Source organism: Bos grunniens, chromosome 7 (assembly GCF_055505025.1).
Source record: "Bos grunniens cultivar Pamir isolate PY7600 chromosome 7, Bosgru_T2T1.0, whole genome shotgun sequence".
Taxonomy (NCBI): Eukaryota; Metazoa; Chordata; class Mammalia; order Artiodactyla; family Bovidae; genus Bos; species Bos grunniens.
The window spans coordinates 4,661,561-4,689,262 of record NC_141171.1 but is presented as its reverse complement, the minus strand read 5'-3'; the positions used below and the strand labels follow the sequence as shown (position 1 = coordinate 4,689,262).

Below are 27,702 nucleotides of genomic sequence, written 5' to 3'. Positions count from 1 at the left end.
ATGGGGGAGATAACTTGAGGGCAGGGGTTTGGGGGTATAGGAACCAGAACTGAGGGTTCAGCAGGAGGTTTGGTGATCTGAGCGCAATCCGAGGGTGGAGATTCTCTGGTGTGGGAGAGGTGGCTCTGGGAAGATGGGGGAGGATTGGGACCCAAAGCTGGGTTGGAAGTCTGATGCCTGGGCTCTAGGTGAGTTCCTGAGACCTAGGGAGGTCTCGGGGAGGGAGTGACCCTGGAAGGAAAGAGGAAGCGGGTCTCAGATTTTCTTAGATCAGTTTCTCCAAGTTCCTCCTCTCATCTTGGCTCGGGGCCCGCCACTCGCCTTTCCCAGAACAGACCCCGCTTCTGAAGTGCAGTGTTTCACCATCGGGCAGCTCCTATTCCTGTGAGTGAACTCTCCCTCTCCGCCCACTTCTCCCGCATCCCACTGTCGCCTCACTCCTCCCGAGAGGCTACTCTCGGACACGCACAGGTTGCCTTCGCCCCGCCCCTCCAAGATAGGCCCCTCCCCCTACCCGGGCCACGCCTCTTCGTAGACCGTGCCCCCCGCCCCTTCCCTGGCCCACCAATCTCTCGTCCCTCCTCAGACCCATGCCTGCACCTCTTCCCAGACTCCGCCCCTTTCCCCAGGCCCCGCCCCTCCTGTCCCAGAGCAGTACCGGCTCCTGCCTTTGCCCCCCCGCCCATTCTCAGACCCCGCCCCCTCCCGGGCCAGGACCCGCTCCCTTCTCAGACCCGGCCCCGCCCCTCGCCTAGGGCCCCGCCCTTCCGCAGAGCAGGCCCCGCCCCACCCCCCGCGATTTGGTCTCCCGAGCCGGCGCGCGCGGTTCCCGTCACTAGCACGCGCGGTGGCGGCGGCGGGAAGATGGCGGAGTCCGGCGGCAGCGGTGGCGCTGGTGGCGGCGGCTTTGGCGCCGGTCCGGGCCCCGAGCGCCCGAGCAGGTGAGACCCAGCCCGCAGGGTGGACCTGCACCTGCCCCAGGGCAAGAGTGGCCTATGAGGAGTCCTGGGGGTCCTGAGAGGTGCGGGATGGCTTGGACCAGCTCGAGGATCTTTACGGGGGCTGCGGGCTTTAGGTGGCCATGGAGTACTGGGGGGACTGAGGGCTATTCATGGGGCATTTGATGGCGGCTTGGGGGCCCCCGGACCTCCAGGCATCTGCATGTGTCCTTAGGGGCCAGAGAGGGCTTTGAGGGACATGGAGATCTGAAGGGAATCCCAGGGGTTCCTGATTGTGATATGGCCATGAGTAACTGAGGATGCCAAGAGGTCTGGGAGGCAGGGAGGTCCTGAGTAGGGGCCATAGGCAATCTTGCAGTTGTTGAGGCTGTCCTGGGGACTGTGAAGAGGGGACTGGGGGAGCTTGGAGGGCTGAGGCCCAGGGCTTCCTGGAGGGTGCTGAAGGACCCTGAGGTTTCTAAGAACCTGAGGTCCTGAGGTCCTGAGAACGTGCTGAGGGGATTTGGGGTGGGTGAGGACTGTAGAAGGTTGGGAGTAGGAGGTGCAAGTGAACCTGAGGGCCTGAAAGAGACCCAAGGGATCTGGGAGAATCTGAAAGTGGAAGCTGGTGGTCCCAGTGAGTTCTGATGGGCAGGGAGGGGTCTGGGGGTTCTGGAGATCCTAAGGGGCTGAAGTGGGTCTTGGGAAGCCTGAGAATGGTTTAAAAAGCCTGAAGGTTTTTTAAAAAAATGTATGAGGAGGGTCCATCTTGGGGCTCCTCCCTCTAATCCTCTTGGGGTGTAAATTCCCACTCCCTAGGGCAAAAAACTTGAAGCAAGGTCTTGCCCTCAGATCATGGTGGAAGAATTCACCCCTTTTGGTCTGAGAGAGGCCCCCTTTATCTTTGGCCGAGTCCTAAGAATGGTTGTTTGAACCCCAGAATTGGCATAGTAACTGAAGGTATTTATATGCATTGTTCTGGGTTCTCAGAGGGAAAGAACACCTGTGTTACGATGCAAGACCTTCCTCTGTCTTTCCATTGCCCAAGGCCAGCATGGTCTAGATCTCTTCATCCAGGCCCACCAGGACAGCCTACTACCATTGGCTGGCCGAGCAAGTAATTTGGCCTTTTTCTCGCTTGTGAGCTTATGGGAGCAAATAATTTCAGCCAATGTGATAAATGATAAAGTGGTTAATACTGGTGTGTTACAGAGTCAGTCCTCGTTGTGGGGACCTGGGTGCTTGAGTTGGGCTTTAGAGGCCTGTAGTGGGGAGCAGGGAGAAATCAGTAGATTTGGGAAGACATTCTGGGGGGTAGAGTGGATAGGACTTGGTGACCAGCAGGAGGTGGCATGTAATGGACAGATAAGAGGTAACATGAACCCTAGTCCCTGCTTTGGGCCCTGAGTAAAGATAACCTGGGGCAAAACCAAGGTATAATTAGTAACATGCTGTACAGTTCACTCATTTTACCTGAACAGCTCATTGAGTTTTAATAATTTATAGAGTTATATATCCATGAACACAATCCAAGTTTTCAGAAGGTGTCCATCACCACAATGAATTCCTTCAAGCCCCTTGCAGTCAATCCTTCTCCCAGCTGTGGCCCCAGGTACACTCTGATCTGCTGTCACTCCCTGTAGTTTTGTCTTTTTAGAAATTTTATATGAATGGAATCATGTAATATTTAGCTTCTTGTGTCTGGCTTCTGTCTCCTAACAGAACATTTTTGAAGTTTCATATGTGTCACAAGTATCAGAAGTTCATTCTTTTTCACTGCTGCCTAGTATTCCATTGTACTGATGGACATGATTTGTTTGTCCATTTACTGGCTGATGGACATTTGAGTGGTTTCCATTTTGACAATTGCAAATAAAGTTGTGGTGAACATCTGGGTATGCGTCTTTGTGTGGACATACACATTCTTTTTTTAAAAAAATTTTCTTAAAAACATTTATTTTTATTTGTTTGACTACAGTGGGCCTTAGTTGCAGCATGCGGGATGTTTTAGTTGTGACGTGGGATGTAGTTCCCTGACCAGGGATGGAACCCAGCCTCCTTGCCTTGAGAGGGTAGAGTCTTAGCCTGTGGGCCACCAGGAAAGTCCCTGTGTGGACATACACTTTCATCCTCTAGGAGTGGAATGTCTGGGTCCTATGGTAGGTGCAGGGTTAAGTATTTTTTTCTTTTTCTTCAAGGTAAAATGGGTCTTTTATTTATTTGTACTTAAACTTATAAACCAACCAGTCAGACTAGGACTATTATTATCATGATGTGCCAAAATACAGAACATCTTTCCACAAATACTAGAGTGATGAACAAATAGGAGTGGTAATAAAACAGAGCAAAATGGCAGAGGAATCCATGAAGCACTCTGTGGTGCAGCCCTTCACCTTAACAACTGAGGTCCTTGACAAGCAGGGCCTTTGTATCCCAGAAAAATGTAAAAAATAGTTCATCACATCTTTGTACTTTTGTTTCCTTTTTTTGAGATTAGATTAAAAAGTACAGAATGCTTCACAAATTTGAGTGTCATCCTTGTTCAGGAGCCATGTGAATTTCAATATTGTTCCAGTTTTAGTACATGTGTTACCAAAGCAGCTCTTGTAGGTTTAAGGAACTGCCAAGTTGTTTTCCAGAGTGGCTGCACCCTGACTGTACTCCTCCCAGCGATGTGCAAGAGTTCCAGTTGCTCCCAATACCTGACATAGCCAGTCTTTAATTTTAGCCATTCTAAGTGTACGTTGGTATCTTATTTTGGTTTTATTTGCATATCCTTATTAACTCATGATGTGGGATATCTTTTCTTGGTCTCAGTGGCCACGCAGGTCTTTGATAAAGTGTCTTTTCCAGTCTTTTGTTCATTGTTTCCTTGGCTTGTCTTCTTGACTTGGACTTCTTTTCGTGTTCTGGATACAAGTCCTTTATCAGATGTACTATTTGCAACTATTGTCTCCCAGCCTGTAGCTTGCCTTTTTGTGTTTTTAATGGTATCTCTTATCGGGCAAAAGTTTTATCATCTTGAGGAGGTCTCCTTTATCTAGTTCTGCATTATGGATCTTGTTTCTAGTTTCATATCTAAGAAATTTTTTCTAAACAGAGGCATTTTCTTTTTTTTTTTAATGTTTACTTGTTTGGCTGTGCTGGGTCATAGTTGCAGCACGTGGAATCGTTGGTCCTTCATTATGGCACACAGGCTCTTTTAGTCAAACTGGGCCCCCTGCATGGGGAGTGCAGTGGCATAGCCATTGGACCACCAGGGAAGTCCTGGAGGCATTTTCTTTTTAAAAATATTTATTTATTTAATTTTGGATGTTAAAGAACCTTCAGGCTTAGTTGCTCTGGGGCATGGGGGATCTTAGTTGCCCAACCAGGGATTGAACCCACACCCCCTGCATTGGAAGGCGCAGTCTTAGCCACTGGACCACCAGGTGAGTCCCCTGGAGTCATTTTATTAAAAGATATCTCCCTCATCTCTCAGATGTTCATTTGCCTCCTACCATCCATCCCAATGAAAAATCTGTTGTCTGGAGCAGCTGACGCGGGGAGGGTCTTATCCCTTAGATGCTCGTGCGGGAAAAGAGCAAGAATCCTTCATATGGTGAGATGGAGATCAGAATTGGAGAGAGATTGCACACAAGATTCTCCCAAGGATCCTTCTGAGATGTAGAGGCCCTTGTAGGGTTGGTCATTTATTCATTCCTTCATTTATTCCAAACCAACCATACCAGTACATGACCTGCCTGTACCTCATACCTCTTCATCCTTCCATTCTAAGATCATGGCCCCTTAGAGGCACCTGCCTGACTCCCCTGAGCTCAGCTAACCCCGGGAACACTTTTTCTGGTCACTTTGTTGTGTTGGCTTTTTGGGGTAAAATTTATGTAACATAAAACTCACCAGTTTAAAGTGTACCATTCAGTGGTATCCAGCATATTCACAGTGTTGTGCAACCATCACCTCTGTCTAGTTCCAGAACACCTCCATCAGCCGAAAAGGACATCTTTTTCCCATTAGCAGTGGGTTGCAGTTCATTCACAAGGTCGTATGTATAAGTACTTCATTTCTTTTTATGGCTGTGTACCATTCCATTGTGTGGACATATTTTGTTTATCCACTTACTAGGTGGAAGGACGTTTAGGTTGGTTCCACCTTTTGGCTGGTTTGGATAATGCTGCTGTGCACATGCATATACAGGTTTTTGCCTGAACACCTGTGTTCACTTCTTTGGGGGTCTGTACCAGAAGTGGAATTGCTGGGTCCTGCGGCTGCTGTGTGTCCTGGAACGTGCACTCACCACCCAACACTACTTGGTGTGCTTGTTAGTGGACATGCCTTGAGGGTGGAGAACATGTCTGTCTTGTCCACTCTTGGTCTTATATGCCTGGAGCAGGGGCAGCCCAGAGGAAGGAAGTGTTCAAAAAATATGGTTGGGAGGGAGGGATGGGGCGGGACGAATGGATAAATGAGTGGAGTGTGGAAAAGCTCTCTAGGGCTTGCAGTCTGGCTGGTTGAAGTCCCTACTAGGTGGTCACATCCGTCCCTTGTCTTCTTGGGGAGACTTGTGAGGCTGCCAAGGACTGGGGGGAGGCTGGCCCTGTCTGTGAGGGTGGTTGGTTTCCCAGCCTTCCAGGTGGTGCCTGCATCTGCCTTGTTGTCCCGTGAAGGGTTTTGTCACTTGGCCAGGGGTGGGGGCGGTTCCTGTGTTTCCCTTAGCCCTTCCAACAGTCCCACAACTCGGAGAACTGTCCTTAGGAGTGATGGCGTTCCCCCCTCCACCCAGCAACACCCCCAGCATTACGTAACTTGTTTGTTCCGAGTTCACTTTTCTGCAACCAGTGGGGAGGAAAAAGAAAGAGAAAAGCTTATTCTCTTTCCTTCCTATCTCGAGGGATCAACAAAAAAACCCGTTGCCTAGTAGAGATGGTCGTTAATGACCAAGCCGAACCTCCAGGATGGACAGAGCGTGGCCGCCTTAGCTGGGGGCTTGCTGAGGGGATCCTAGCTCAGCCTTGGATCCTAGCTCCAAGGCTCCGTCACACCAACGATCCTTGTTCTGCGGCAGCCCCCCTCCCAGCTCCACCTCAGGCCTGTGACGGGAGTCTAGACTCCTAGAGAGAGAGGACGTTTGTGGGGTGTTGTGAGAAGGAGGGGGACTCTCCTGGGAGTTGCACCACCACAACTAAAATCCCGTTGCTGTGAGGAACCCGGCTGGCTTATTCAGGAGGAGCCTTCTCGCCACAGAGGCTCTGCAGATGCTGGGCCTTTGGCGTTCCTCTTTCCTCAGCCCGTCTTTCCTACAGGTGTCTGGATGGGGCCCGGTCTCCCTGACTCACGCGGCTTCTGGGGGACAAGGCAGAAGCATCTGTAGAGGGCCACGCCAGCCACAGCTGTTTCCCTGGGAAGCCATACCTGGGGTACCGCGAGAGTGGGTTTGGCACGGTTCAGTTGCGGCATCTGCTCCTGGCTTGGTGGCTTTTGCTTGTTTAAACGTCCTTCACCAGCCCTCTCTGGGTGCTCCCTAGATCTTCTCCACATATCCCCAAGGCTCTGGGAGAGCCAGCCCCCCCAACCCCTGTGTGAAAGACTGGAGATCATTTGGCCTTCTGAGAAGGTTCTTGTTCCTTTGGCCTCGTCATCTTTTCAGCTGAGAGGGAGAGGCAGGAGTCTGACCCTCCAGGGACAGGGGCTCCTAGGAGTTCTGGGAATGTGGCAGCGTCAGGCACCTCGTGAGACCCGCTTGCTTGTTGCCTGCCTTGGGCATGTCTGCAACCCTCTGGGTGTTAGCGCCTTCATTTGGGAAGTGTTCAAGGGCACCCGGCATATTGCACGTGTGTGTGTGAGTGTGCAGGTGGCAGGGTTGTCCTGCAGTCCTCGTGCCGTTAGCATTCTGTGCACGGCCCACGTGGCCACAAAGGGACCCTGGGGTGTTTGCTGGTTTTGTTACTGAGCCGGGGTGGCAGGTTGGGAAGAGAAAGCTGGTCTCTTAGTCTAGGCTGCCACACAGAATGTCATAGACTGGGTGGCTTTTAAGCAGCGGAGATTTATTTCTCAAAGTTCTGGAGCCTGAGAAGTCCAAGATCAAGGTGCCGACAGATTTGGTGTCTGGAGAGGCCACTTCCTGGTTCATAGACACAGTTTCCTTGCTGTGCTCTACGCCGTTCTCTGGGGTCACTTTATAAGGGCACTAATCCCATTCATGAGGGCCTCGTACTCATGACCTAATTAATTACCCCCCAAAGGCCCTGCCTTCTGATACCATCACATTAGACCATCACATAGGTCTCAACATATGAATTTTCAGTCTTTGGTAGTTGGCTTGAGCAGTTTGAAGGACACTCATATGTTTACTTGGTGGCCACGTAGCAGGGTCAGTGGGAGAACGGAACGCGTCAAGTCTGAGCTGCTTCTGCAGCAGCACGAGTGCAGATGGCACCACGTGAGCCTACCACTGGAAACAGAGTGGAGCCTGAGCTGGTGGGCCTTGGCAGAGTACAAGGGTGGGGGCAGTTGAGTCTGGAGCGAGGGAGGGAACGCGGAGCTGGAGGCGTGCAGGGCCGCCTCTGAGAGTGAGGCGCCCTTTCCTCACCTTCTGGCCGGCAGGGTCCCTTGAGCTCATGAAGTGAAATAGCTCTGAACACTGCACACTTCGCCCCGAATTGTGCAGCCCGATTATCTCACAGCTGGACCGCTTCCAGCCGGTAGCTGCAACCCCCAGGGGACAGCCTTCTCGTCGGCCATTCTTATGGGGTAGGAAGGTTTTATTAGCCTCCGCTATCATTGTGCCGTCTCTAGGGAGCGGGCTCAGTATCCTTAACTTTCCTTAACTGGTTATTTTTTTATTACTGATCCTCATGGGAGAGCTCAGTGAGGCCAGGTCGGAGGTTTGTGCCTGTCTCCCCGCCCACTTTAAGGAGGGGCTTCTCTGCACTCCCGCCCTGTGGTCTTTGGGCATGTTTCAGGCTCGGGGTTGAAGGCCCTGGAGAAGGGAGCAGGGAGGGCGGCTTCTCAGCACGCCCAGTTCCTTTCTCTTGCGGACAGCACTCAGCACTCATCTGGCGCCTGTTTGTTCTGCCGGCAGTCATCACCTGCCTCCTGTGTCCCCACCGCTTTGTGTGGTGTTGGACATACGGGCCCCTGGACAGAGGGTGTGGGCCCATGTGGGTTGCTCACACCCCAGCATGTGGAACTCTTGGGCCATCATTTCCCCACGGTTGCCATAAATGATCCCGAGGCCGAGTTGGAGATTCCTGTCTTCTCCAGAAGGTTCTGGGAACCCCCTTACAAATGAGGTGGACCAGAGGCTCAAGGTTAGGGCCATCAGCTTGGGGGAAGGGAGGCTCCGGAGGTGGACTGTTTTCTGGGTACAGGCAAGTGGCACGTGTAGATTCTAAAGGTGGAGGAGCCTGGCTTGTTAGGGTTCCTGAGGGCAGAGAGGAACTGGAGAGGGTGAGAGGGAGGAGGGGGAGACAGAGGCACGGGCGTAGGGTTAGGGTGAGGGGGTGCCTGGGTCAGATTCATGTTTCGGAAGGATCCTTCTGGCGAGAGATGAGCCAAGGCGGGAGGCCGTGGAGATGGTGAGTTGTGAATGGGTTTGGGGAGGATTCAAGGTGGAAAGTCTTGTGTGACATGCTGACCCACGGTGACAGCCAGGCGGGGCATCACCAGTTCTCAGGCTTCTGCCATGGACCAAGGAGTGAGTGCTGAGGGGTACCCCTCAGGCAGGAGGAGGCCCCACTTGGCTTGAGAGTCTCTGCTGTCTGAGAGCAACCGGAGGAGGCAGGGAGCAGAGACAGACATCTGGCCTGGATGGCTCAAGGTCCCCCCCCCCTCTCCTGGAAAGTCCTCACACCTCTCCTTGCTCAAGGGCTTCTGCTCTCCCACCAACCAGGACCTGGTCCTTCCCAGTTTGGTTCCCGCCTCCACTCTGACCTCCTCCTTAAGAGCACTCACCAGGCATGCACTGATTTGCTCTTTCTTCCTTTAATCTATTGACACACGGTGATGTTTCCACCTTTGAGCCACATCTAGTTCCGGCCCTTTCTTCCACCTTCTCCTCATCCTGCCCTGAGCCCCCACTGACTTGCCCTCCTGCTTCCTGTCCCCCGACTCCCGCTGGTGGCACCCTCCCAAGGCGGGCATCAGACTGGGCTGCTCCCTTGCCTGACACCTGCCAGGGGCTTCCTAACTCTCAGAACAATGTCAGAACAAAGTCCACTTCTCCACGTGAGCCCCTTGGCCCCTGCCACTGCTCCCCAGACTTCCAGAGCTTGCGTCTCCAACCGCACACTGGCACCCCTCCTGGCCTTTGACCTCGCCCTCCCTTGGCTGGAGTGACCTGTCCCAGGGCTTTGCACAGCTCCAGGGTTGCCTCCTCGGGGCCTGGCCACTCTGCCCACTGTGACCCCGCTGCCTGCCCCTTTGTTCTCTGGCCCTTGCTTGTGGTCCATTCTGTGTCCCCTGGAATGTGCGCTCCCTGAGGGCAGGGCTTCATGGTGGAGGCCCTGATACAGCCTAGCAGGTATTCTCCCCACAGTCTGCGATGGACTTGCCAGAGGAGCTGGCCTGACTGGAGGCTCCTGGAACAGCCCTCCACTCCGGCTGAGCCAGGATCACTCTGCTTCTCCTGATTTGAGTTAATGGCAGGAATGTTGTTGTTCAGTCGCTCAGTCGTGTCCGACTCTTTGCGACCCCATGGACTGCAGCGGGCCGGGCTTCCCTGTCCTCCACTATCCCCCGGAGTTCGCTCAGACTCATGTCTGTTGGGTCGGTGGCGCCATGGTTCAGGCAGAGAAACAGAAAGTCACGGGCGTGCGGTCAGGGAATCCGCCTCCATTAGAGAGCAGCCAGTGGGCAGTACCCTTGTGCATGTGCTTCATGGGGTTCACGGCCAGAGTCACAGTGCTGCGCTGAAGACGAGAAAACGTCCCGCCGCTCTCCGTGTCCAGCTGCCTGCAGGGGGAAGTGGGGGGCTGGGGCCCTCCTCCTCCTCCTCCTGTGGTAGCCGCTCCACAGCTGTGCAGACGGCTCTTAACACTTGTTAACCCCGAGTCTCCAGTCCCTTCCTCCTCCCCCGCCCCTCCCCGTCTCCCTCCAGAGAGCGCTGCTCAGGACTCTCACAGCTCATCCCCCCATGGCCAGGAGAGCGTTTCCCTAACATTCCTCTGCGGAGTGGGTTTTGGGGCGCATCCAGGGTGATTTCAGACCCCTCGCCGAGCAGCCCAGCCGTTGAGCTCTTCCCGTGGACCACCTCGCCACACACTGAAAATATTGTGATTCGGGAGGAAGTAACCGGCACCTGGGGGGAATCACAGACCTTTCCTGTGAGGGAAGCAGCTTCCGGAATTGAACACACTCGGCCTGGAGGAAATCTTGAGGGGTGGACCTCTGGGCTTTTAAAGGCCTCAAGGGGGGGTCACCCGAGGATCGAGCGCCGAAGACGTTTTCTGACGCCACAACTGCAAAATTCCACAGGGGTCAAAGACAGACGGGATCCGAGCGGGGCTGGGCTGGGCTGGGCTGGATATCCGGAGAGCTTGCCTCTCAAAGGGATGTTAGAATTTGAAACAGTCTGCTGGAGGAAGCGGGAGCAGGCAGACATGGTCACCCAGAATCTTCCACGGCTGGAGCTAAGAGTGGGGCATCTGGGGGGGTGGTGACAAAGTGCCCACGAAGCAGCAGGCATCTAGGGGGCCCACTGTAGACCCTGAGGCAGACTCCACTTAAAAAACTTCCAGGACTGTCATCGAAAGCCATAACTGTGTGCTTGCCGTGGTGGAGTCTGGTCCCGGAGGGCTTCTTGTGGTCTTTTTTCTCCCCGCTGCTGTCATGCGAGGGGTAATGGCAGCCCCTGTGCCCGTAAGGTGGGGAGGCTGGGAACAAGTGTTTATGCTCCACGTGAGTCACTTGCAGAAGCTCTGAGTGGTGTTTTCCCTGCTGAGGTTGATGGCATCGGGCGGCCCTGCAGCTCCGGCCTTAGGCATGCTTTCCGCAGTTTAGCGTTTAGAGTTGCTGAACTTTCACAGAAGGGGCACGGGGAGCTTGCTGACCTTGGCTGTGTCCTTCCAGGCAGGCGGGGCTTGGGCTGTCTGTTTGGTCACCGCTCACTGGCCCGCAGAGCTGCGAGGCATTCTCGCCTCCACTCCCAGGGCAGGAAAGCTGTGTGCATGGCAGGGAGAGATGGTAGCTGGAAAAGTGTTGACTCCACAGTGGTTTTTCCAGAGGCTCGTCTGGAGTTCAAGCCCCGGATTTGGAACTTCTGACATCAAAGGCCCCCGTTGGTTTCAGGAGCCAAAACCTCAGCTCACTGCCTTCAGTTAAAAAATAAAAGCTCATCGTTCATGTAAAAAATAAGTTCAGGGAGAATTCCAGTTTTAGGTACATTACATACAGGCCTCAGATGATTCCCCTGCAATCTGTGTCTCCCGTCCCTCAGCTCTCTGACTTCCTTCCTGGTTGGGCAAGGTGACTTTGCTTCCCACCATCCTGGCAACCCTAGGGGGAAGACAGCCTTCCATCCTGGTGGCTGCAGCGAAAGTCCCAGGGAAGGCTCTGATTGGGTCAGATGGGTCACACCCCCTCTCCTGGGACCAGGCTGGGTCCTGGGAGGCTCTGGTTGGCCAGGGTGGGTTGTGAGTCTCCCTTTTCAGCTCAGGGGTGGGTCTGCTTATCCTTACCGCTGGGGCTGAGAGTGAAGGAGGAAATCAGGGGTTCCTTATTAGAGGAAGGAAGGGATATTGCACTCCCCCACCCCAAATGAAGATATTCATGATTGGCCCCTTTTCTTGCCTAAGTCTATGCTGCTATTAGAAGATCCTTGCTGAGCCATACCTGTATCTTTGTCTGCTTGTATATGACCTAGCATCACTGGGCATGAGCATGTGCCATTTGGCAGAACTGTCCCTTTCAGAGCCTCACACCTTCCCTGCCAGGGGAGGCAGCTGGGCTGGGTCCTGAGATGTTGGAATTTTCAGTGCTGGAATCTCACGGGATTTCCCAGCAGTGTTCTGGGGCCAGGCAGTCTTGTGCCTACTTGCCTGATGTGTAGAGGGAAGAGGTTGTGCTCATTCATGTGGCCACATCTCCAAGCCCAGGGCAGCAGGGATAATGTGGGGGGATGGGGACTTACTGGGATCAGCCTCTTGTCAGTGGGTGGGAACAAAACAAGTGAAGCTTCAGCCCGAGATCTGCTTATTAGCCACCCTTTCCGCCCCTGGCATGGGGGCCCTGGCTGAGCTTTGAGGGGTCGTGGAGGCTGTAGGGAGCCCTGCCCAGGCCGTGAGGGCAAGGAAAGCCTTGGGGGAGACCTTCTCCTTCGAGAAGGCTTGGAAGGGTGGATGCTGGAGGAGCGTGGCAGAGCTGGTGGGCTGGAGAGTGCAGCATGGGGAGGAAGGGTGGAGGGGACGGAAGGAGCTGGCTGTTTGCTCAGGGCATAGCATGAGCAAAGTGTGCAGGTACGACATCCCAGAGAAAAGCCTGCTGAGGGCTTCCTGGTTGAGCCCAGTCAAGGATAACATACCCGTTCCCAGGAGTTGGACCAGGGGGTTGAGTGGAGGGGATAGCAGCAGGTATATGGGACAGGCAGAGATGGGAGTCAGGCCCCAGCCACTGCTGCCACCTAGCAGCCGTCTACCTGCCCCCTTACCCATTCATCATCTATCCGTCCGTCCATCTCTCCATCTAGCCAGCCTTCCACCCACCCACCCTTCCATCCACTCATCCATCCAGCCATCTATCCATCTGCTCGTTCGTCTAATTAATCTACCACGTCCCTCATTATCTATCATCCATCTACCCATCTATCCATCCATCCATGCACTCAGCCATCCGGCCATCTAATCAACAGGCATGACCGAGCTCTGAACACATGCTGGGCACGGTGCCAGGTGCTGGAACACAGCAGGAGACAGAGCCCACCTTGCCCTGCCTGTTGAGACTCCTGACTCAGACTGGAGGAGACAGACAGACTGGAAACGGATGGTTTACTGGATGGTGTGATGGGCAGGCAAGACAAAAAGAGCTGGGTTGGGGGGTCAGAGTGGTGTGCAGGCTTGGGTGGGGCTTTGCTACTGGTGACCTGGCAGAGTGGGGTTCCCCCCTCATAACAGCTGGGGAGTTAACAGGCTCGTCCACCCCCTTGCCCCGGCTGCCACCCAGGAGCTGTGTTCTGCCCTCCTTGGTGTCTGGCTCCACATGCACCTCCTGGCTCGGCCTTCCTGGTGAGTGGTCCCTGCTCTCCAAGCCTCAGTTTCCCATCTGCATCATGGAGATGATCAGGGGGCCATCCACCTGGGGCTGCAGAGAGGCTGACACTGACCTCTTATGTGCCGTGTAGCCTTGGGTGGGTGCTTGAACCTCTCTGTGCCTCAATGTCCCTATCTATAAGATGGGGCAGTCGTGGTGGATCCCTCTCCAGGCTGCCCACCAAGAGATGAGCTGGGACCCGGGTCGGCACTTCTCCAGCCTGCATAGAGTGGGTGCTTGCTTGCCAGGAGGGGGAGGGGGGTACCTTGTAGGTAGAGTGCTTGCTGCTGGTGAGGGAAGGGGGTGGTCTATGTGTCGCCTTGAGAAGTTGCTGAAGTTGGGCCGGTCAGGGATTGAGGAACTGCTGCCCACAGGGTTCTTTTGTCCATCAGCAGTGGCTAGACCCCACGCGTCCTGGGCTCCCTGCGGCAGCACTGAGAGGCTGGGCTGAGGCCAGAGGGCCTGAGCAGGAGGCACAGCGGGACTTGGGGGGCCCTGCACGCACTGTGGCCCTGAGGAGCAAAGCGTGGGGAGCCGCAGGGAGTCACCTTGAACGTCGGCGTCGCCTGCTGCTGGTGGGAGAGTGGGCCGTGTCTGTGGGGCTCTCGGCCACACCCCAGTGAGTGCCGGGGGAGTGCAGGGACCCACGCAGTGTGTCCCTGCCACAGAAGGGCAGGAGGACGGTGCTGGCAGCACGTTCCCCTCAGCCTGGAACAGAGCCAGCACCGAGTGAGGCCGTCTGGCGCCAGGCTCTGCGTGGGATCTCGCCAGGGTCTCTCGAGGCTGGTGACTTGTGGGGCCGCACAGACCCCCACCTCTGCTCCAAGCCCCTGGAAATTTGCTTCTTTTTACTTGCCTGGGTCTTTGGGAGGAGTCATGATGGTTCTTTTGCGGTGGACGTGGGTTCTAGAACCCATCTGCCTGCCCAGCCACGGGCTCAACCCCCAGCCTTCCTGGCTGTCACGTGAGGGCCCTCAAGGGTCACCAGTCCCAGGTGCCCGCAGGTTGCCTGGTTCCCTCCTGCCCGCACGCCCCAGCAGCGCCTCTCTTCTGTCACCTCAGCGCTGTCCCGCAGGCATGGGCAGGGAGGAGCCACGGACAGACGTGGCGGGGGTGGCCCTGCACGCTGATGCCCTGAAGGCCAGGTGGGCAGGTGTGGCCTGGCACTGCTTTGCGGGGCTCAGGGCGAGCATCTCTGGGGGTGCCGTGCTCCCAAGCTGAGCTCACAGGGGCCCCAGTTGTGCCCATGGCCTGGCTCTTGGAGGAGGCAGAACAGGTGGGAAGCCGTGATGAGTCTCTGCCCCTGCCTGGCCCGCCTGGCCTCCCGCAGGGTGCACAGATCCGCCTTGGCACTGGGCATCCTGATTGGAATTACAGCAGAAGATGTAGGAAATAACGAGCATGATGACCAGCAGGGAGAAATAAACAACATAACTGCTAATGCTGTGGAGAGCGCCCAGGCTCAGGGGCACATGGGGTCTTGGGCCCTGGCCAGATTTTCTTTCTCTCTGGATCTCTGTCCCCGCACCGTCTCTCTCAGCGGTTTGGCATCCCGGCCTGCTGGGACACTGCTTTCAGGACCTTCATCTGCTCCTGGGTTCTCCACTTGTCCACCCAGCAGCCCTGCTCCTTGGTCCGCTGCCCAAAGAGGCTGGGGCTCCAGCTCTGCCAGAGGACCGCAGGCTGCCCCTTACTGCGGGCCTGCGGCTGCCTGGGGGTGAGGCGGGCGGAGCTGGCCTGGGGCGAGTGGTCCCAGGAGGGAAGGAACTGACGTTAGCATGGGGGCCGCAGGCCAGCCTGCGCGTCTGAGGGCTGCTGCCAGGTGCCAAAACACGGTGACTCCATCCTTCGGGCTGGGGGCGCAGGACCCAGAGCTGTGAAATATTGTGGTAACCACAGCAACAGCAGCTTGCGAGTGTCTGCCTTTGGGGGCCATGTGGGACCCTGGCTCAGACGCACCTTTTATCCGTGGCGCTGCGACCCCAGGGGTCAGCACAGTGGCCTTGGCCGAGTCAGCAGTTGCAGAGGAGCAGGAAGTGGGAGCAGCCTGCAGATGTGGGGGTGGGGGGCACTCTGGGCCTCAGTTTCACCATCTTGAAGAGGACACTTGCCACACTGCCCTCCTGGGCTGTGCCCATGTGCTCTGTCAACGAGCCTGCTGTGTGAGGAGTCAAGCGGGCAGGAGAAGCGAGCCAGAGAAGCTTCCAGTATGGCTGGACAGGAGGCCAGGGGTGGTGGTGTGAGAGCCAGGCCAGAGAAGTGGCAGGCGGGTAGCCGATGCTTCTCCGTCCACAGCCCAGCCCCGTCCCCAACCCCCATCCCCCTCTCTGGTCTCTGTCCCCCATCTCTGGGTCTCTCTTTCTCTCTGGGTCTCTGTTCCCCCATTTCTGGGGCTCTCTCTTTCTCTCTGGTTGCTTTCTCTCTCCCTGGTCTCTGTCTTCTACTCTGGGTCTCTTTCTGGTCTCTGTCTCTCTCTGGGTCTCTCTCTCTCTCTCTCTGGCCTCTGTCTCTCTCTCTGTGTTTCTGACTCCCTCTCGGGGTCTCTGGCCCCCTGTGTCCCCCCCCAAGTGCAGCGTCTTCCTGCTGCTGTACCCAGGACCCTGGGGCGGAGTGGCCTGGAACTCCCTGGTACTGCGTCGGCCGGGGCGCGAGCCAACCAGCTGTGCTGCGCTGCTGCGCTCCATCGAGCCACATGGACAATAAAACCAAAATTGGCTTTGAAAGTGGAAGTGCTCTCCGTTTTGAGGGGAAGTGAGGGAATTTGCATGTCAGAACAGTATGTTAAAGGGGCAATACCGTCAGACTCTGTTCTGGCCTGAGTTTTGGGCTCCATGTGGGGGTGGGAAAGGATTTTACAAAACCCCAAAGAAATGTTTCCATGAAATTCTTTCTTGTTCTTGCCTCTTCTTTCTCTCTCTCTCTTTTTTTTTTCGGACATTCCAATGAAAAGAACTTTCCGGGGCTTCAGATCTCTCCTGTGAGCTTGGGAAACCGATCGTGGAGACCAGGGCCAGCAGGCGGGTGAGGGCAGGAGGTGGGGAGCACCCACCGTGCCGAGTGCTGCTCCTCACAGCTCTCAGTGCCCCCGGGGGGCCCGTCACTGTTCACGTGGCCCCGCACCTCACACGGCCGCCCCTCACTAGGCCATTCTGCCTTGGACTTGGGTCCCCTCAAAGCAGGTTCTGAGGCAATGGCTCTAGCCCATGGTGTATTTTGGGGTGTCGACCTCATGAACAACTAAGGAGGAAGGAAGGAGCCCATGCAGGGGGTGCTAGCCAGGATCTGGTGACGGTGCGGGCGGTGGGCTTGGCCGGCTGGGGAGGCCCTGGGATCCTGCCATGGGTGTCCTGGGGGGGCTTCCCCCACGCAGTCCCACCAGCCATCAGCCCTGGGCAGGGACACCCTTAGGGAGGCAGCCGCCGTGTCCCGTGTCATGCCTGGGCCTGCACATGCCCGAGGGCGCCCGATGACAGTGCCAGGGGGACATGGTGTGCGGGCTGGGGTCGGGACAGCAGGGGGCATGCCCTCCGTGGCCAGATCCAGGCTGAGGGTGCAGCCGGGGTGGCCTGCAGAGACGCCCTGACCCGGCTGCTGACGCACTGGCTCCGATGACTCAGCACGGGTGACCGTGGCTCGGGTGGCTGTCTGGAGGCTCGGACCAGCTCAAGGCCTGCCGCCGCCGCCTTCCTGGGGGCCGTGGCCCCACCTCGCCGCCGCCCCCTGTCTGGGCCGGCCTGAGTAACGGGCCTTCCCTTAGTCATCGGGCCCAGGCTCCGGCCCTCCCTCCTCCTGCTGCCCACCTCCGCCCAGCCACGCCTGCCTGTCTGTCCAGGCCGGCTGCCTCTCTCCCTCCCCGAGCTCCCCAGAGGCTGCGAGGTGTGTGTGGGGGTAGATGTCAGGGCTTCAGAGACAGTTGTCCCATTTCTGAGATGGGAGGAGGAAAACGGCCTCCTGAGGTGCTGGGCGCCTTGCTGGCGGCACATGGAGGCGGGCCTGGGGAGGGCGAGGCATGCACAGAGAGGGGCTGCTTCCTGCCCACGTGGCGCAGCGTAGGCTCCACACCCTGTAAGGGCAGTGCTCTGGGCTTGGTAGGGGTGTTCTGGGCTGGGGTGCCCTAAACCCCACATTGTTGTTGTTGCTTAGTTCCTCAGTTGTGGCCGACTCTTTGCGACCCCATGGACTGTAGCCCGCCAGGCTTCCCTGTCCATGGGGTTTCCCAGGCAAGAATACTGGAGGGTGTTGCCATTTCCTTCTCCAGGAGATCTTCCTGACCCAGGGATCAAACCTGCATCTTCTGTATTGGCAAGCGGATTCTTTACCTCTGAACCACCAGGGAAGCCCTATAGGAGCTTTTTAATGCTCAGAGTATGCACGGCCTCCATGCTCAGCTGGAGGGCAGCCCTTTGTACTCTCTTAAAGGGTATTTAGTTTGTTTCCCATCTCCAGCCCCCAGTGAATATCCTCAACACATCTCTCAACTTGCGCAAGTAAGTGTATCTCAGAAAAATCCCGGAAGCAGACTTGCTAGGTTGAGAAGATGAGCCATTAGAATTTTGCTAGGTCTCTCAAACTACCTTCCTGGGTGTTGACCCATTTCAAACTCCATCTGGAAATAGACAGGAGTGTCTGCTGACAGATGGCCTGCCTGATGACTCTGTCCACCTGAGGGGCGAAGCCAGTCCTTTGGCAAGCACACTTTTCTTATCATAAGTGAAGCTGGCTCTGAGGTCCTTCCAACGAGATGTGCTTCCTTTCCCATGAACCGTCAGCCCACAACCTTTGCACATCTTTCTGTGATATTGCTGGCTTTGTATTGATTTCTTGGTGCTCTTTATATATTAAGGACCACAGTAAATATATACTCAGGGACCAAGCAGCCCCAGGGTGAAGTTACCTCAGGTGTGAGATTTTTCTTCTGGTGAAAACACGCATGGGTGTACCAGTTCCCAGGGCTCAGTGGACACAGGAAATCCTCCCACCTTGCCTCACACTCTCAGAGGAACTTCGAAGAAAAAACTAAGGCCGGCTAAAAGCAAAATGGCAAAGGCTGGGTAGTGGGAGTGTAAAAATGTGTGAGGCGAGGTGTCCGTGGAGAGGCCAGCCAGGCTCAGTTGGCACCTGCCATGAGCCAGTGCTCTGTGGGTGGTTCCAAGCTTCAAGTTCCCAAGCACTTGGCCCCATTCAAAGGCCGGCAGGCAGCTTGTAGGGGTGGTGGCAGGGTGCAGCCCCCCACTGGGCCTGGCCAGCCCAAAGTGAAGCTGGGGAAAATAGGGAGTCTGCCATCCCTCGTTTCCTGGGAGGTGATGGGGGCCCGGGAGCCTCTTGGCAGCCCTCTGCCCCATTTGAGAGCTGAGAAAAATCAAGACTCAGAGGACTGAGGAATGTGCCTGAGTCGCGTGGCTGGCAGGTAGCAGGGCGGCCTCGGAGTCCTGCCCTCTGCGCCTCACTCCAGGTGCCGGGGCCTGGAGTGGCAGATGCTGGGTGCAGCCCAGCAGGCTTTTAGAGTGGGTCTGGCTGAGATGAGCTCCCGGGCTCTGGGTCCTGGCCCCGCGCTCCAGACACTGCCCAGGGCCAGGCTCCAGTTGGATGACTAGGAGGCCCTGGCAGTGCGTGTGGCGTGCTGGTGCCACCTGCACGTCACCTTTCACCCCGCAGCCCCGCTGTGCACACTGAGTGGCGTCTGTGCAGAGTGGCTCTGCCGTCCCCGGGGTCACCCAGACCAGCAGAGTGTGCGTCGACATCTTAACACCGTCCCTGGTTTGAGGTGGGCCTCTTCTCCACCGCCGGGCCCCAGGAGGGAGGTTCCCACCAGCCGTCTCTGATCCTAGGCCGCTGTGCTGTGCAGGGAAGATGGGGGCGCCTGGCCCCAGGCAGGAGGAGGCCCGTTGCGGGCTGGAAGGTGACCCCACACAGGGATGGCCCTGATGGAAGCCAGGCTATAGGGCCAACACCCAGGATGCTACCAACCCCTCTGCTCCCAGGGAGAGGCTGGGCGCCCCTGTCTAACCTCAGGGGTGGCAGAGCTGGGAGGAGAAGAAGCTGAGGACATCTCCACTTTCTGGCCTCTGCCCCTCTCTTTTCCCAGCTCCTGTTCCCTCCCACGGGACACTGACATGCCTGTTCTGGATAATTTGACCATGTTGGGCCCCCGTTTCCCTGACTGTGTGCCTGGCAAGGGCCGGCTGCTCTGTCTCATTCATACTGTGTCCTCCCAGCCTTGGGAGGGGGCCATGGGGCTGACAGAAAGCCCTGAGGATCTCGGGATGGACCCGAGCACCTCAAGGATACTTGGAGGCTCCTGTGGGACACAGTGTTGGCTTTGGCGATCCAGAGCCCATTGTGGAGTGTCGGCGAGAGGACACAGTGAGACCCTGTCCCTGGAGATGTCCTGGCCAGGGGATGGGTGCAGTTTGAGGTCCTCTGAATCCCGAGGATCCGTAATCTTCAGAATGGGGGTCACTCGCGGGTCTTGGGAAACCAAGAGAACAGAGACTTGGGTCCTAGCAGTGGCCCGTCCAGGAAGGATAGCCTGGATGCAGCAGCACTGGGGAGAGGCGGGGGGGCATCTGAGGTGGGCGTCCACTCCATTTAGCCAGGCTAGAGACTCATGGTCCTCCTGGGCCCCTTTCCTTCCCTCCTTCCACAGTCTGCACACCCAGCCTCCAGCTCCGGTTCCTGGTGCCACTGGCCCCCTGGCCTCTCCGGCGCAGATGCTCTGAGTCGCACGCGTTCCTGCCTCCGGGGACAGGACGGCTTTCCACTCAGTGCAGGTGGTGTCCCCCGACACATCCCCACACCTTTGGAGTCCTGAGCACCTTGCAGGTCTGTGGGCAGCGCTCAGGGCCCTGCAGCCCCTCTGCCCATTGACTTAGTTCACCTCCTTTCTTGAGGCTTCTAGAAGGGCCACTGAGGTGGGCAGCTTGTGTGAGTCGGGGACCTCCTGTCGGCAGCAACTGAATGCCGTGTGCTTGACCCCTGGTTGGGGAGCTGGTGGGCAGTGGGAGCCAAGAAGCCTTCTTTCTCCTCCTGCATTCTTGGAAAGACCAGTGCCCACATTCCTGGCCCTCATTTGTGGGCAGGCGTCCGTCCCAGGAATGGGAAAGCACGTTCCAGAGAGCTGGAGGCCATGGGGAGTGAGCAGAGGACTGGGGACGCTGGCCTTTGCCTGGGTTGGGGGGTGCTGGGAGAGTCCTGGGAAGGTTATTGACTCCATGGAGGCTGAGGGGCATGTGCCTTTCTTTCTTTTTTATAAGTTTGGAGTTTTTAAAAATATGTATGTATTTATTTGACTGCGCCGGGTCTTAGTTGCGGCATGCAGGATCTCCGATCTTCCTTGCAGCACGTGACAGGTGAACTTTCTTTTAGTTGTGGCATGCAGGCCTACTTCCCTGACCAGGGATCAACGTGGGCCCCCTGCATTGGGAGCTCAAAGTCTTAGCCAGGGAAGTCCAGGCCTTGTCTGTTTCTGTTGCATTTGGAGATGAAGTGATACATTAGGGCCTCCTAAACTCTTATTTTTTTTTTTTTACTTTACTGTTGTTTAGTTGTTAAATTGTGTCTGACTCTTTTGAGACTCCATAGACTGCAGCCCTCCAGGCTCCTCTGTCCGTGGGATTTCCCAGGCAAGAATACTGGAGTGGGTTGCCATTTCCTTCTCTATAAACTCTTCATTTATTGATGCATTTCTGCAAAAGTTTTCCAAGATGAAATAGCAAAGGGGACAGTGGCTAGGAGGTAGGGGATGAAGGGGAATGAGTAGGAACAATAGGGACTGAGCCACAGAGGACCTCGTGTACTGTGAGGCCCTGAAGGTCATGGCTCATTTCACACAGGCCCTGAGAAGGCTCCAAGGACCTTGAGTTTTGTTTTGTTTTTTGGGGTGAAGTTCACGTAACATAAAAGTCCCCATTTTCAAGTGTATAATTCAGTGGCATTTAGTGCTTTGACAGTGTTGTGCAACCATCATGTCTTTCTGGTTCCAGAACATTTTCATCACCCCAAAGGGAACCCTGGATGGGCAGTCACTCCCCACCCTCCACCCCCAGCCCCTGGCAACCACTGATCTGCTTTCTGTCTGTGGATTTCTGGACAATTCATATAAATGGAATCATGCAACATGTGACCTTTTGTGTCTGGCTTCTTTCACTTAGCCTGAGGTCTTCAAGTTTCTTCCCTATGGTAGCCTGAATCAGCTCCATTCTTTGTCATGACTGAGTAATATTCCATCACATGCATACACATTTCATTTATTCATTCATCCACTGGTGGGCATTTGGGTTGTGGCCACCCCTCTCCTTTTCAAAACTTTATTTTTATTGTAAGACAGCCTTTGCCTTGTGCATCCTCATTTTGATGGGATGTGCCAGAATGTGTCTTCCTTCTCCCATCCCCCTAGCAAGCTGCCCCCACAGGTAAATCCATCTTCTTGAAGGGAGTTATACTTGGTTTTATTGCTTCTTTATATTGGCCCCAGGGTGACAGGAAGATCCCATGCAACCTGCTGTTTCCTCGGGTTCAGTCCTCCTGTGTCCTCCACAGCCCTGGGGCCATGAGGTTGGGACGCCCCAGTTGGTCCAGTGATCAGAACTCCACGCTCCCACTGGAGGGGGCCCGAGTTTGATCCCTGGTCTGAGCAGGCAAATGGCTACAGGAAGCAGAGTAGTGGTGACTGGGGGCTGGGGAAGGGGGCTGGGGGGTGACTGGCAATGGGTATGGGTCTGCTTTCACCTTGCTGATAGCCGTGATGGTTGCATAACTTTGTGAGTGGAGTTTATGCCACTGAATTGTACACTGCAAAATGATGACTGTTATATGAATCTCACCTCAATTAGAAAGAAAAGGATATGTGGGAGCCTCTGTGGGTCTTGCATGAAACCTCGCCTATTTCATAGGTGACAGTTGGAGTCTGTACATGTGCCTCCGCTGCCAAGGCCAGCCAGCGGGCAGGTGGCAGTCATCACTGGGACCCAGGTCCGGCTTCCGCTTCTCGGGGATGGGTTCTGGCAACTTCACCTCCACCCAGGGGCAGCTTCCTGCCAAGCCTGCTCAGGGCCCCTGGGTGGAGAGCAGATGGCTCCACGGCCGCTCAGCTGCCTGCCCACCTCTGCTCCCTCACAGCATGGCTGACAAGAACGGGGCCCTCAAGTGCACCTTCTCGGCCCCCGGCCACAGCACCAGCCTCCTGCAGGGCCTCGCCACGCTCCGCGCCCAGGGCCAGCTCCTGGACGTCGTGCTCACCGTCAACCGAGAGACCTTCCATGCGCACAAGGTGGTCCTGGCTGCCTGCAGCGACTACTTCAGGTGTGCAGGGCCCCGGGGTGGAGTGGGGGCACCGCCCGTCCCAGAGGGACCATCCCAGGGCTGTGCCTCCAGCTGCATCCAGCCCAGGATGGCTTTGAGGGAAAGAGGCTGAGGTTCGCCCATCTCTGGATTTAGAGAGAAGCCAGATGTCCAGTAAGCCCACAGGTTTTACCAGGTTTGCTGCTTGTTCAACCCTGGGGGACACGGAGCAGACAAGCCGGGCATGCCTGGGGGCAGAGGTGGGAGCCCGCTTAGCAGCTTGTGCCCTGCGAAGGTGGCAGGGCGCCATTGGGTTTTCATCCTGTCTGATGCCTGCTTGTGCCTAATGCTGTTCTGGGCCTTGGAAATTTGGTGGTGATCAAAGGCACGAGTTCTGCCCTTGCAAGCCTGTGTGCAGGCCGGGGGATGGATGGTAGACCTAGTCGGCAGCCCCTGTGGGTACCAGGCTCTGTCCAAGACGCCGTGTTATGAGTGAGGCCTTGCTGGGTGTCCGGGTCTCTCTGCCCAAAGACTCTTTCCTGAAGAGCTCGGCTGGGCAGGGGAGTGAGGGTCCCACCCAACCATTCTCACCCGTGGGAAGCTATCACAGCTCAGGGACAGTCTCCCTCATTCCCTCAGTGACCAACTGGTCAGCTTCCTCCTGCCGCCTGAGAGAGCTGGGGTGCCACTTGGGGGTGGTTCTTCAGCCCCACTTTGCCGGCCGTCTCTCAGAGTCCCAGCCCAGGTGCCCACCCTGGGTCTCATGGTCCTTGCAACTGGGGTGCCTTGCCTGGTGCGCCCCCTGGCTGCTCGCCCCATGGTCTCACAGAGGCCGTTCTGGGGAGCTGGAGCAGCCAAGCCATCTGGGGCGCCGCTTCTATTTTTATTCTGGATTTGGGGACGGGCGGGCCGGCCGAGCCAGAAATGCCCTTTAAAGGCTCCTCTGCGCTGGCACTGCAGTCCGAGAGGCCTTAAAAGGCAACGCTCCCTCCCATCGCCGTGATCACTTCTGCCTTCGATGGGCTGATGGGACTCGTGGGGACAAGAAGAAGCGGGGTCTGGGGGCTGGTGGAGTGCTGCTGCCAAGGGTTGGGTGGTGATTAGTCGGTGGCCCCCAGCTGCCCCCAGCTCGGCTGTCTCTGCTCCTGGCCTGAGCTGGGCCCACCCAGCAGGGGACTAGGGGATGCGCATCTGCCAGGCGGTGTCTGAAGTTCTCCCCTCAGGCGGCTGTCACGAATGTGTGCTGATGGGAGTTACAACTCTGATGAGGTGCCAGCTGGTCCCATGAAAGGACCCTGCCACTCTCCATCTTCTAGAACTTGCCAGGAGCCCTGAGCAGGCACTGGGGTTCTCACCCCTCTTCCTGGTAGGGGACCCTCTGGAGCCTTGTGGGGCTGGGACCCAGGGCCCGTGTGTCTCACCAGCACTCACGTGAACACCGCTTCTCGGGACAGAAGCGCGTGGCTGACAGAGCCGGGGTCACTTGCTGCTGGGGTGGGGCTCACAATGGACTGGTGTTCCTTTAGGCCATTCTCAGGGGGCTTCCCTGATCACCTAGGCCTCTGGAGATGGCACGGACTCTAGCATAGCTTCCTGACGGGCCCTCTGACCTGGGGACCCTCACCCTCTCCAACCCCTGTGACAGTGACCCAAGACCCAGGCTGGGGAAGGTGGAGCCTCCTGCCCTGGTGGGCCAGGCTGTCCGTGAACCATGGTGCATACTGCCTTGGGAGACCTTGCTTTGTCTCCGGAACTTGCCGTGGGGGAGCTCTCCCAGGGCTGGGTGTTAAGGTGGGCCAGGGGAACCTGTCCTCAGTCAGTTCAGTCGCTCAGTCGTGTCTGACTCTTTGTGACCCCATGGACTGCAGCACCCCAGGCCTCCCTGTCCATCACCAACTCCCGGAGCTTATTCAAACTGACGTCCATTGAGTTGGGGATGCCATCCAACCATCTCATCCTCTGTTGTCCCCTTCTCCTCCTGCCTTCAATCTTTCCCAGCATCAGGGTCTTTTCCAATGAGTCAGTTCTTTGCATCAGGTGGCCAAAGTATTGGAGTTTCAGCTTCAGCATCAGTCCTTCCGATGAAAGTCCTGTCCTCAGAGTCAAAGCCAAACCCAAGATTTGGTCTCCTCTTGGGGAACTGCACCCACCCCGCAGCACACAACCCATGGTCTTCACCCTCTGAGTCCTTGGGCCCTAGCACTGCTAACCTCTGGGTTAGGCTGGCAGGGCCCCTCGTGGGGAGCTGCCGTTTGTAGGAAGATACGTGACTAGGGGGTAGATTAAAAATCTTTCTTTTCCTTTCTGTGTGTCTTTGATGAACATCCAGCCTGCTTTCCCCCAACTGGTCATGCTCTGCTTGCAGTGTCCGGGGTGTAGGGGGCCAGGCCTTCCTGGGCAGCACACAGCCCCTGGCTGGCCTGAGGCCCCACGCTGTGTTTCCGACCTTCAGGGCCATGTTCACGGGTGGCATGCGGGAGGCGAGCCAGGACGTCATTGAGCTGAAGGGCGTGTCGGCCCGCGGCCTGAGGCACATCATCGACTTCGCCTACAGCGCTGAGGTGACCCTGGACCTGGACTGCGTGCAGGACGTGCTGGGCGCCGCCGTGTTCCTGCAGATGCTGCCCGTGGTGGAGCTGTGCGAGGAGTTCCTCAAGGCCGCCATGAGCGTCGAGACCTGCCTGCACATCGGCCACATGGCCACCACCTTCAGCCTGGCCTCGCTCAAGGAATCGGTGGATGCCTTCACCTTCCGGCACTTCCTGCAGATAGCCGAGGAGGAGGACTTCCTGCACCTGCCGCTCGAGCGCCTGGTCTTTTTCCTGCAGAGCAACCGGCTGCAGAGCTGCGCTGAGATTGACCTGTTCCGGGCGGCCGTGCGCTGGCTGCAGCATGACCCAGCCCGGCGCCTGCGTGCCAGCCATGTGCTCTGCCACATCCGCTTCCCACTCATGCGGTCCTCGGACCTGGTGGACAGCGTGCAGACGCTGGACATCATGGTGGAGGACGTGCTGTGCCGCCAATACCTGCTGGAGGCTTTCAGCTACCAAGTGCTGCCCTTCCGGCAGCACGAGATGCAGTCGTCACGCACCGCCGTGCGCTCAGACGTGCCCTCGCTGGTGGCCTTCGGGGGCACCCCGTACACCGACAGTGACCGTTCCGTCAGCAGCAAGGTGTACCAGCTGCCCGAGCCGGGCGCCCGCCACTTCCGTGAGCTGACGGAGATGGAGGTGGGCTGCAGCCACACGTGCGTGGCGGTGCTGGACAACTTCGTGTATGTGGCCGGGGGCCAGCACCTGCAGTACCGCAGTGGTGAGGGCGCCGTGGACGCCTGCTACCGCTACGACCCCCACCTCAACCGCTGGCTGCGCCTGCAAGCCATGCAGGAGAGCCGGATCCAGTTCCAGCTGAACGTGCTGTGCGGCATGGTGTACGCCACGGGCGGGCGCAACCGGGCCGGCAGCCTGGCCTCAGTGGAGCGGTACTGCCCGCGGCGCAACGAGTGGGGCTACGCCTGCTCGCTCAAGCGCCGCACGTGGGGCCACGCGGGCGCCTCGGTGGGGGGCCGCCTGTACATCTCGGGTGGCTACGGCATCTCGGTGGAGGACAAGAAGGCCCTGCACTGCTACGACCCCGAGGCCGACCAGTGGGAGTTCAAGGCGCCCATGAGCGAGCCCCGAGTGCTCCACGCCATGGTGGGCGCCGGCGGCCGCATCTACGCTCTCGGCGGCCGCATGGACCACGTGGACCGCTGCTTCGACGTGCTGGCCGTGGAGTACTATGTGCCCGAGACAGACCAGTGGACCAGCGTCACCCCCATGCGGGCCGGCCAGTCCGAGGCTGGCTGCTGCCTGCTGGACAGGAAGATCTACATTGTCGGGGGCTACAACTGGCGTCTCAACAACGTGACTGGCCTCGTGCAGGTGTACAACACCGAGACGGACGAGTGGGAGCGCGACCTGCACTTTCCCGAGTCCTTTGCCGGCATTGCCTGTGCCCCCGTGCTGCTGCCCCGGGCCGGGCCCCGCAGGTAGCTCCCCGGACCCCGGTTACCGGCTTGGCTGTCTGCTGTTTCTGCCAGGGGCTCGGTGGGCGCGGGTCCCCGCAGAGAACTGGGCCACCCTACCCCTGGGCCGGCCTCCTGGGGCCTGCCATGTGGGTCCGGCACCCTCTGCGCCCCTGCTTCCTTCCTGAAGCAGATTCTGGCTCCACGCCCTCAGGGGGAGCCTGCCAGCAGCGTGGCTGATGTGCTGTGGCCGCCAGCTCACACCCAATGCGGTTTTCTTGCCCACCTCGTATTCCCCCTGGTGGGTGGGAGTTGGGGTCTCCCCTCTCTCCCCTCCCTCTGCCTGGAGGTCTGAGACGTTCAGATGTGAACTCATTTGATCCTCCAATTCCCCCCCACCCTCTCTGAGTTGCATGTGTCTTTTTTTAAAAAAACACACCCCAGATCTCTGTGACACACAGGAGCAGGAGCGGTGGCTGGGAGGTGCCTGACTGAGGCACCACCTGACTGGGGCCAGAAGGGCATGTTTCTGCCTCCCCAGTGAGCCCGAGCTGCTGAGTGGGAGGGGCCCAGTGCTCATCTCCATTCCTGACCTGGGTCCTGGCACCTTCAGGGTGTGTGATCGTCTGCTTTCAGGAGGGAAAACCACAGCCACCTCCCAGAGGTGGTCCTTAGGGGCCTTAGGCCTTCCACTTGGCTCTGGGTGACGTGCAGGGCTGTAACAAGAATGGGGGTGAGGCTCCTCGTCCCCGGCCCTGTCCCATGAATGAGCGGGGACGCTGGCCTCGGAATCTCACAGCGCATCCGAATTCTGCAGGCCTGTCCCGTGATTTTAGTTCTGCCCCTTTCTAGCCCTCTGCTCCCCCACCCCCACCCTCTGTGCAGGTTGACGTGCCACCAGGCCTGTGCCCACTTGGTGCGGGGAGTCAGGCAGGCTGTGAGGCTGCTCCCTGCGAGGGATTTGTGGCATCTGTGGCCACGTTTGTTTTGGAGTCTAAACCTCAAAACCTTTTTTTTCGTTTGGTTCTCTTTTGCTTTTTCTTAAGAGGCCAGCACTGCTGTCTTATAAACGAGATTTGTACCCTCGGGGCAACTTAAAGTGTCTCTTCTGCTGCTAATGGACGATTGATGTCGTGTCTCTGTGACCCTCGCACCATGTGAAGAATTAACCTCAGACCTTAGCAGACGTCATCGCCTATTTTCCTTATATTTAATAAAAATGTTATGGTAAAAAGA

General features: G+C 57.1%; 1 protein-coding gene and 1 non-coding gene across 8 annotated transcripts; one reads left to right on the top strand and one right to left on the bottom strand.

Annotated features, from left to right (window-relative positions):
• The first annotated feature begins 774 nt into the window (after positions 1-774).
• Positions 775-27,702, top strand: KLHL26 (kelch like family member 26). Of its 7 annotated transcripts, none has more exons than XM_086408314.1 (4): positions 811-941; positions 19,828-20,003; positions 22,299-22,481; positions 24,913-27,702. In XM_086408314.1, exons 3-4 carry the CDS (start codon positions 22,300-22,302, stop codon positions 26,492-26,494), a joined length of 1,764 nt encoding a protein of 587 aa, XP_086264440.1. In that variant the 5' UTR covers positions 811-941; positions 19,828-20,003; position 22,299; the 3' UTR covers positions 26,495-27,702. The 7 variants fall into 7 exon arrangements, with proteins under 7 accessions (XP_086264438.1, XP_086264443.1, XP_086264445.1 ...); XM_086408318.1 differs by having other exon boundaries at positions 820-941; positions 25,015-27,702; XM_086408315.1 differs by having other exon boundaries at positions 826-941; positions 19,828-19,951.
• Positions 3,440-3,542, bottom strand: LOC147368078 (U6 spliceosomal RNA). Its single transcript, XR_015168741.1, has one exon. It is a non-coding gene; the product is annotated as a U6 spliceosomal RNA (small nuclear RNA).